This window comes from Canis aureus, chromosome 34, assembly GCF_053574225.1.
Source record: "Canis aureus isolate CA01 chromosome 34, VMU_Caureus_v.1.0, whole genome shotgun sequence".
NCBI classification, from domain to species: Eukaryota; Metazoa; Chordata; class Mammalia; order Carnivora; family Canidae; genus Canis; species Canis aureus.
Genome location: NC_135644.1, coordinates 8394190 through 8404392, shown reverse-complemented (window position 1 = coordinate 8404392; position 10203 = coordinate 8394190). Strand labels below are relative to the sequence as shown.

The following is a 10203-nucleotide window of genomic DNA, read 5'->3' as shown; positions in this document are numbered from 1 at the left end:
TGAAAACCACCAGTGGAGCGAGCACCTGTGTTGTACCAGGTTCCATGCTGGGATTGGTGAGCTGGGATGAGTGAGAGTAAAGACACAACCTCTGCCCTCGCAGACAGAACAGCCTGCGTGGGAGGCAGACATGGATGGCACAATCCCACAGTATGGTCTTTCACAAGAGAACCCAAGATACAAAAGGGGGAGTGCCTGCCACGATCCCTCCATGCCATGGAGGGTGCCCCTCAGGCTAGGAGCCCAGAACAGCAGGACCTCACCTCCTGCTGCTGACGCCCACCTAGTATTTCTCCCCACTAACCCCTCTATCTCCCCAGTAACCTAGTATTTCTCCCCACTAACCCCTCTATCTCCCCACTACCCTAGTATTTCTCCCCCCTGACCCACGTCCATCTCTGGCTTAAGAAGAAGCTCAAATATCCTATTGGGCATAGACTCCAAACTGAGTTCAAGCTGAAAGGGATCTCATCTAGCTCAACCTGTTGTTTTAGCTTTTTTTTTGCCTTTCCTCAGTTTGGGGGTACATTTTTGCTTAGCAATTACCAGGTTTTGTCCCATTGCTACTGCTTGCACATAAGAACATTATGTCCTGCCTTGACTTTGAGTTCTTCATTTTAGCTCATAGTCCTACCCCTGACAAATACTTTATAATTTTTGAGAAATAAATGCGTTTTCAGGTGGAAGATGAGAAGCAAAAACAAAACGATGCTCCTTCCACTACCCCAGAGACACACACTATCCTTAGCCTTATAGCTTTAGAGAAAGTGGCTTCCTCCAGCCATTTAGTAGAAGTTTAAACTCTGGGTTTAAAAGCCAAAAGTTTTTAAAGGTTCTTGCCATTTAAAAAAAAAATTACTAAATAAACACATATCCAGTAGGAAATGCCCCTTCCTTCTGGTTTTCTTCCGGTTTAGCTCTGCCTTTATTTTCCTTCTCACAGGGACTTAGGTCCAACTTCCTGTTCAGTCTAGGAATCTCCTTGATGACAATCTGGTAGCTTCTGTTTGAATACTCTTTGGGAAAGAGAGCTTTCTTTGCAAAGAATTTTATGCTTTACTTGTGTTAAGAATCTCTTCCTGTATTTAGCAAGGATATGCCTTCACTGAGTATCCAACAGTGGATCTGAACTGGCCTCCTGGGGCGACATAGATGACTAACTATTCTCCTATTTCCACAGCCCTTTGACTTTTTGGAGAATTGGTGCCACAACCTCTCAGTCTCTTTCTTTGTACCAAAACCTCCAGGTCTTCTTCGGCCTTGGTTGTAGAACTTTTATCATCCTGGTCAACTTTACAGAAGTCCCACTCCTACTGGGCTATCAGCTCCTTCATAGCAGGGACATTTGTTGATTTGAGGATCTTCCATGGCCAGGCAACTTCTTAGTGACTTCTTTGGGTAACCTGTGTCTCTCCAGAGAAGAAGAATGTTGAAGAATTGTCTGAAAATTTGCAACAAGCTTAGGAGAGAAACCTGACTAAAAATCCAGTCTAGTCTTCTCACTCCCCCCTCCCTCTTGGGGAGGAGATGACTTTGCCAACTGCAGGTTTAGACTGAGCATGTTCAGCTCTGACTTTTTGAGGCCTCTCTTGTGCATCTGCCTTTCACCAAATGTGTGTATTCACACTAGCTCTAAAGTTTGAAAAGCCCTGAACAGAAAGCCTGTGGCTGTTTAGCTGTGTACCCAAGTGTCTGGGTAGGCAAAGCTATCTAAATCAGCGATTAAGTTTTAGGAGACCCCCTAGAAAAGTCCAAGCCATTTCTCTGAGCCAGCTTTGACTAGTTACTGATTCCTGACTCCTCTCTTTCAGATGGTGCTGAACTCACAAGGGAATCCAAGAATATTATGTTTTTGTATTTACTGCCTACAATTCCTAATGTAGAAAAATACTGTCCACAGAAAAGAACACTACCAGATAATTTCTACTGACAATAAGAGAGACGGAGTATTATCAAATCTTTTTCTAGAAACATTTCAACTTATTTATGTTCCCCCTAAATGTTTATTTCCAAGATTTATTTACTTTCAGATGGGAACTAATCAGTGGACCAACATCTCCTTGATCTATGTGATATATTTTTAGTGATTATATTCATCCTTTTTTTGTTTTTGTTTTTATAAGAACTAGGTGTGGTGGGCAGCCTGGGTGGCTCAGTGGTTTGGCACCTGCCTTTGGCCCAGAGTGTGATCCTGGAGTCCCGGGATCGAGTCCCATGTCAGACTCCCTGCATGGGGCCTGCTTCTCCCTCCGCCTCTCTCTCTCTCTCTCTCTCAAGAATAAAGAAATAAAATATTAAAAAAAAAAAAAGAACTAGGTGTGGCTATTGACTCATACTGAGTTTTTAATCAGCTAAAATTCTCTACCTCTTCTAGTAATGCCATTGACAAAAATGTTGAACACAGCAGAGTTCAGGTCAAAGTCAGATGTCTCCCCAAGGCAAAGCAAACTGTCTTCCAGGTTGACACAGTAGAACAATCTAACATTCCTGGAACACTTATAACCCAACCAAACTTATTCAGTTCATTTCTTTCCACCTACTTTAAGAGAGAGAGATCATGAATGGGTTTATCAAATGACTTTTTGAAATCACAATACATTTTGCCTATGGCACTAACCTAGGATTATCCATTAAATAATCATCTCACCAAATAAAATAAGGTGAATTTAATGCAATTTATCCTGAGTCAATCCATGTTGGCTCTTGGTACTTCTGCCTTTATTTCCAAAAGCAAATAAATAAGCTTTCAGTTTTTTAAGTCATTATGGAATTCTACAAAACTTCCTTTTTAATTAATTAATTAATTTTTAAAATTCAAGTATAATTAGCCTACAGCATTATATTAGTAATGTGCTGTATGTACGAGATGGTAGCTACACTTGTGGTGAGCAGAGCATAACATATAAAGTTGTTGAACCACAATGTTGTACACCTGAAACTAAAGTAATATTGTGTGCCAACTTTACTTCAACTTAAAAAAATAATAAATTACAAGGCAAATGATAGAAAAGGATTTACGATAGATATTTTTGATGCTGCCAACTGCAAGTAAGCATTAACACTACGTGCCAGCCATTATTTTTTTCTTTTTTGCAGTTATGTACTTTATGCAGGCAGGGGGATCCAGACAATTCTCTCTGTGGGGTGAGAGAGTATTTATTAACCCGTGGGTCTTACATTCTACTCCAATTGACCCCCATATCAGTCTGGTTCTAAGACTGTAGGGAGAGTTAAGTAATTGATTCTTAAATTTTTAAATTGTCTCCTGTATGCTATAGTACCTCCAAACTGAACTCTTAGATCATGTATATTGAGGGTAACTTTGAAACATAAATTTGTTTTATATTATCTGTTCTTCTTGGGGTGCAAAAAATTATCACCATGAAGTGGGGGAATGATGCCTTCATTGCCTGTGTGTCCCTGGCTCTGAGTCATACAGGAATGGATTGTTATATCTCCTTGCCAAAATGAAAGATTCTATGTAAGTATGTAGTTTAAATGAGCTCAGTTCAGAGAAGGCTCCCAAGCTCCCCGCTTTTGCGGGCAGTATCTTTAACGTATGAGAATTAACTAGTACACCTGAGTCTTAAACTGGCAACATCATTTCCCAGCTATGATTTCCTTTGTGGCCTGGGAAAGCTCCTAAATTACAGATTTACTTCATAGAATTAAAAATCCCTATTAATATTTTTTAAAAAAGCACTTCCATGCTATTGCTTTATTAATCATCGTGTAAACAGATGAAGGGAAAGAGGGAAAAGGGTCAGCATGGGAATCTGCAGTATCATTACAAAGCAGCTCATTTATATGCAGCACTTCCTTGGAGCTCCCTGTAGGTCTTGTGGAAAAAGTGAACACGTCTGAAATTTAGGAGAATGGGGCTGCCCATCCCGTTCTGACTGTACTTTCTGGGATTTGTGGAGGGCAAAATATTTGATCTCTTAGTCTCAATTTCCTCAACTGTAAAATAAGATTTGATTAGATGATTGCTAAATTCCTCCTAGCACTTGAATTCTATGACGCTAAATGTGGGCATTGCAAGCCTGCATCCTCTATTGAATAAAGTTCTGTGATTTCATGGGAATCTCTTTATGGTCTTGGTGCCCATTTAACCTTAGGAGTTTTCAGATATTACTGTGGATATTACAGCCCTCGCCTTGGAGGTAAAATATCATCACTAATCTGTGAGCAGTGCAATGGGCACTGCATTTACTAGCAGTGCAATAGGCGCTGCCTAATTCCACGTGCTGCATTTTTGGGTTTGAAAAATAAGAAGCATTTTATTATCTCCAAGAGAAAATTCTGTGATGAATGTATTCGTGTAGTAGTCTGGTGGAATTGTTCTCTTTTTAAAAAGTTTTTGTTTAAATTCCAGTTGGTTAACACACAGTGTCATATTAGTTTCAGGTAGAAAAATCTAGTGAGATGCAACACTTCCATACAATCCCTGGTGCTCTCACAAGTTCATGGTGAACCCCCATCACCTACTTCACCCATCCCCCCACTCACCTCCCCTCTGGTAACCAGCAGTTTGTTCTCTATGGTTAAGAGTCTATCTCTTGGTTTGCCTCTCTCTCTTTTTTCTCCCTATGTTGGTTTATTGTGTTTCTTAAGTTCCACATATGAGTGAATTCATATGATATTTGTCTTTCTCTGACTTAGTTCACCTAGCATAACACTCTCTAGCTCCATCCATGTCCTTGCAAGTGGCAAGATTTCATTCTTTTTTATGGCTGAATAATATTCCATAATGAAACACACACACACGCACACACACACACGCACACATAGCAATCTATCTTTCTACCTCACAACTTCTTTCTCCATTCATCAGTCGATGGACACTTGAGCTGTTTCCATAACATAGGGGCATAGTGGTAGTTCTATTTTTAACTTTTTGAGGAGCTTGCATTCTGTTTTCCAGAGTGGCTGCACCAGTTTGCATTCCCACCAATAGTGCAAGGGGGTTTCCCTTTCTCTGCATCCTTGCCAACGCCTGTTGTTTCCTGTGTTGTTAATTTTAGCCATTCTGACTTGTGTGAGGTGATATCTGATTCTAGTTTTGCTGTATATTTCTCTGGTGATGAGTGATGTTGAGCATCTTTTCATGGTTCTATGAGCCATTTGTATGTCTTCTTTGGAAAAATGTCTATTCATGTCTCCTGCCCATTTTTTAACTATATCATTTGGTTTTTGGGTGTTGAGTTTGATAAATTCTTTGTCGATTTTGGATACTAACCCTTTATCAGATATGTCATTTGCAATTTTCTTCTCCCATTTGGTAGGGTGCCTTTTAGTTTTGCTGATTGTTTCCTTTGCTGTGCAGAAGCTTTTTACTTTGATGTACTCCCAATAGTTCACTTTTGCTTTTTTTTTTTTTTCCCCTCGCCTCGGGTGACATATCTAGAAAAGATGCTATGGCCGACGTCAAAGAGATTACTGGCTGTGTTCTCCCTAGGATTTTTTTTTTCTCCCTAGGATTTTAATGGCTTTTTGTCTCATATTTAGATCTTTCATCCATTTTGAATTTATTTTTGTGTATGATGCAAAAAGTGGCCCAGTTTCACTCTTTTGCATGTTGCTGTTCAGTTTTCCCAGCACCATTTGTTGAAGAGACTATTTTTCCATTAGATATTCTTGCCTGCTTTGTTGAAAATTGACCATGTAGGTATGGGATCATCTCTGGGTTTTCTATTCTGTTCTATTGATCTATGTGTCTATTTTTGTGCCAGTACCATATTGCTTTAATCACTTCAGTTTTGCAGTGTAACTTGAAGTTTGGAATTGTGATGTCTCCAGCTTTGCTTTTCTTTTTCAAGGTTGCTTTGGCTATTTGGGTCTTTTGTGTTTCTATGCAAATTTTAGGATGTTTTGTTCTAGTTCTATGAAAACTGCTCTTGGTATTTTGATAGGGATTCCTTTATTTCTGTAGATTGCTTTGGGTAATATAGACAATACTGGTCTTGAACTCACAACCCTGAGATCAAAACCTGAACTGAAATCAAGAGCTAGATGCTTAACTGACTGAGCCACCCAGGTGCCCCAGGTAGCGTAGACATTTTAACAATATTTATTCTTCCAATCTATGAGCATGGAATGTCTATTTCTTTCTGTCATTTTCAATTTCTTTCATCAGTATTTTATAGTTTTTGGAGTATAGGTCTTTCACTTCTTTGGTTAGGTTTCTTTCTAGGTATATTATTGTTTTTAGTGCAATTGCAAATGGGATTGGTTCCTTAATTTCTCTTTCTGCTGCTTCATTATTGGTGTATAGAAATGCAACAGATTTCTGTATTTGATTTCATATTCTGCAACTTTACTGAATTAGTTTATGAGTTCTAGCAGTTTTTTGGTAGAGTCATTTGGATTTGCTATATAATGTATCATGCCATCTGCAAATAGTAAAAGTTTGACTCCTTCCTTGCTGATTTGGATGCTTTTATTTCTTCTTGTTGTGTGATTGCTGAGACTACAACTTCCAGTATTATGTTAAATAACAGTGATGAGAATAGACATCCCTGTCTTATTCCTGACTATATAGGGAAAGCTCTCAGTTTTTTCCCATTGAAGACAATATTGGCTGTGGGAGTTTTCACATAGGGCCCTTTGTTAAGGTAATATTCCCTCTAAACTTACTGTGTTGAAGATTTTTATCATGAATGGATATTGTACTTTGTCAGATGCTTTTACTGCAACTATTGACATGGTCATTTAGTTCTTATCTTTCTTTTATTAATGTGGTATATCACATTGATTTGTGAATACTGAACCATCCTTGCAACCCAGGAATAAATCCCACTTGATCATGGTGAATGATTTTTTTTTTAATGCATTGTTGGATTGTGTTTCTTCTATTTTATTGAGATTTTTTTGCATCCATGTTCATCAGGGACATTGGCCTGTAGTTCTCTTTTTTGGTGCAGTCTTTAACTGGTTTTGGTATCAGGGTAATGCTGGCCCCATAGGACGAATTAAGAAGTTTTAATTAAGAAGAATTAAGAAGTTTTCCTTCCTTTTCTATTTTTTGTAATAGTTTGAGTAGAATAGGTACTAACTCTTCTTTAAATGTTTGATAGAATTTGCGTGTGAAGCCATCTGGCCCTGGACTTTTGTTTTTTGGGATTTTTTTGGTTACTGATTCCATTTCTTTGCTGGTTATCAGTCTGTTAAAGTTTTCTACTTCTTCCTGTTTCAGTCTTGGTAATTCATATGTTTCTAGGAATTTATCCATCTCCTCTAGGTTGTCCAGTTTGTTATCATATAGTTTTTCATAATATTCTCTTATACTTCTATGGTGTTGGTTGTTATTTTTCCTGTCTCACTTGTGATTTTATTTATTTGAGTCCTTTCTCTTCTTTTTGGTAAGTCTGGCTATACTTACCAAGTTATGTTATTAATTTTTCATTAGTTTAAGAATCAGCTCCTGGTTTCATTGATCTGTTCTTTTGTTTTGTTTTGGTTTTTTAGTTTCTGTTCATCTATTTCTGCTCTAATCTTTATTATTTCCTTCCTTCTGCTGGATTTAGGCCTCATTTGTTCTTTTTTTTTTCTAGCTCCTTTAAGGTTAGGCTGTTTATTCAAGATTTTTCTTGCTTCTTGAAGTAGTCCTATATTGCTATTGTTGTATTATTATCAAATTATCAATATAATTTCTTTATATTCATTTTTAATTGTTTTATATATTTGGGTGTTCCCATGTTGGATGCATAAATATTTACAATTGTTATATCTTCTTGTTGGATTGTCCCCTTTATGATTACATCACGCCCTTCTTTGTCTATTGCTACAGTCTTTGTTTTAAAGTCTAATTTGTCTGATACAAGTATTGATACTCTGGCTTTCTTTTGACATCCATTTGCATGCTAAATGTTTCTCCATCCCTTCACTTCAACCTGCAGGTGTCTTTAGGTCTAAAATGAGTCTTTTGTAGCCAGGATATAATGGGTCTTTTTTTAAAATCCATTATGACATCATAAGTGTTTTGACTGGAGGGTTTACCCCATTTATTCAAAGTAATTGTTGATAGATATGTATTTATTGCCATTTTATTATTTGTTTTGTCATTGTTTCTGGATATTTTCTCTGATCCTTTCATGTCTTTGTCATTTTTGGTCTCTCCTTTACACTCAAAGGTCCCCTTTAATGTTTCTTTCAGGGCTGGTTTAGTGGTCATGAATCGCTTTAGTTTTTGTTTGGGAAACTTTATCTTTCCTTCTAGTCTGAATGATAGCCTTGCTGGATAGAGTATTCTTGGCTGCAGATTTTGTCCCATTCTGCATGTTGACTATATCATGCCACTCCCTTCTGAATTACCATTTTTCTGTTGAGAAATCTCTAACTAGCCTTATGGATTTACTCTTGTAAGTTAAGGACTTCTTTAGCTGCTTTTAAGATTGTTTCTTTATTGCTATATTTTGCAAATGTAATGGCAATATGTCTTGGTGTTGGCAATATGCCTGCTTTTGTTGATTTTGATGGAAGTTCTCTGTGCTTCCTGGATCTGGATATCTGTTTCCTTCCCCAGATTAGGGAAGTTTTTAGCTTTTTTTTTTTAAGATTTTTTATTTATTTACTCAAAAGTGAGAGAGCACAAGTGGGGGGAGGAACAGAAGGGGAGGGAGAAGCAGGCTCCCCCTGAGTAGGGAGCCTGATGCAGGGTTCGATCCCAGGACCCTAGGATCATGACCTGAGCTGAAGGCAGACACTTAACTAACTGAGCCATCTAGGCTCCCACTATTATTTCTTCCAATATGTTTTCTTGCCCCTTTTTTTCTTTCTTCTTCTGAGATTCCTAGAATATGAATGTTACTACGTTTGATGGAGTCATTGAGTTCCCTAAATCTATTCTTGTGTTGCATAATTCTCTTTCTCTCTTTTGTTCAGCTTCATTATTTTCCAGTATTTTGTCTTCTAGGTCACTAATTCATTCCTCTGCTTCTTCTAGCCTGCTGTTCATTACATCAAGCCTGTTTCCAATCCCATAAAACAGTCCCTTTTGTTTTCTAAGCCAAGGTTTTTGGGGAAAAGTTCTCCTTGTGCATTCTCCTGTGTGCTCCTCTCTCTCACCCGTCTCAGCAACTATAGCCACTTGCCCTCCACAGCACCTGTGATCTGCTTCTCCCCTAAACCACATCTTCATACTTCCTACCTTCTTTGATACGGCCTCTTCTCTCCCTTTAGTTGTGGAGTTTATTCAGTAAGTCTTCAGGTCAGTTTCTGGGGTGTTTAGGACGATTTGATAGTTATCTAGTTGTGTTCATGGGACCAGAGGAGCCTAGGGCCCTCCTACTCTGCTGCCATCTTCCTCCAACTACACATTTCTAGAATTGTTCTTTTGAGCCAAATAACTTTCCAAGGATGATCAATACCATTTGGGGTATCAGAATTGGACACAGTGATTCCCCGCTAAGCTCTTTTTTTTTTTTGTTTTAACTTGGTGATTTTTGTTATCTGTTCACATGGTTTTTTTGAGAATCATTGCATATGACCCATAATATAAATGATAGAGACAATAAAAAGGTAAATGTGGTTGAGCTGTTTAAAAGGGAAATTACTGCCATCCTTTCATTTTGCTCTCTGTGCCCAACTACACCAGAATGTATATGTGAAATGATGTCAGTGAGAGTTCTTGGGAGCTATAATAGGGAACCTTCACTTTTATACCAAATGACAGATGACCTTTTAACTTATATTAAAATAAAGCATATTTCTCAATGAAAATAAATCTTGCATTTATATTTAAAGGAATCTGTTCCTCTAATTTTTTCTTAAGAGAAATAAATAAAAGCAAGAAAATCCATATTATTAAGTACAAATGATCATGGTTTGCTTTGGTAGCAATGATTTTCACTTCAGTTCTTAGTACATGTGTGTGGTTGACAATGTAGAAAATGTGCAGAATTTTAAAAATAAGTTGAATTAAGTATCTCTTAGAAACTTAGTTAAGAAAATGTGATGCATTTAATGTTATTCTTTACTATTTCAAGTAGTGGGTCTCAATCAAGGGTGATTTTGCTGTCCAGGAAACATTTGACAATGTCTGTGGACATTGGTTGTGACAACTGGGAGGAGAAGGGGGGGAGGTGGTGGTGGCTGCCACTGGCATCTAGTTGATAGAGGCCAGGAATGTTGCTAAACAGGACAGCTCTCCACAACAAAGAATTCTCTGGGCCAAAGTGTCAATAGTGCTGAGATTGAGTAACA

At 37.9% G+C, this 10203-nt stretch overlaps 1 protein-coding gene across 2 annotated transcripts in view; it reads right to left on the bottom strand.

The window, feature by feature from the left end:
• Positions 1–485: 485 nt before the first annotated feature.
• Positions 486–10203, bottom strand: part of CCDC141 (coiled-coil domain containing 141) — a 175355-nt gene continuing 165637 nt past the window's right edge. For both annotated transcript variants that reach the window (XM_077883463.1, XM_077883462.1), the window contains exon 23: positions 486–1403. In XM_077883463.1, coding sequence (XP_077739589.1) covers positions 1383–1403 — 21 coding nt within the window. In that variant the 3' untranslated portion in view covers positions 486–1382. The remainder of the gene's footprint in view (positions 1404–10203) is intronic.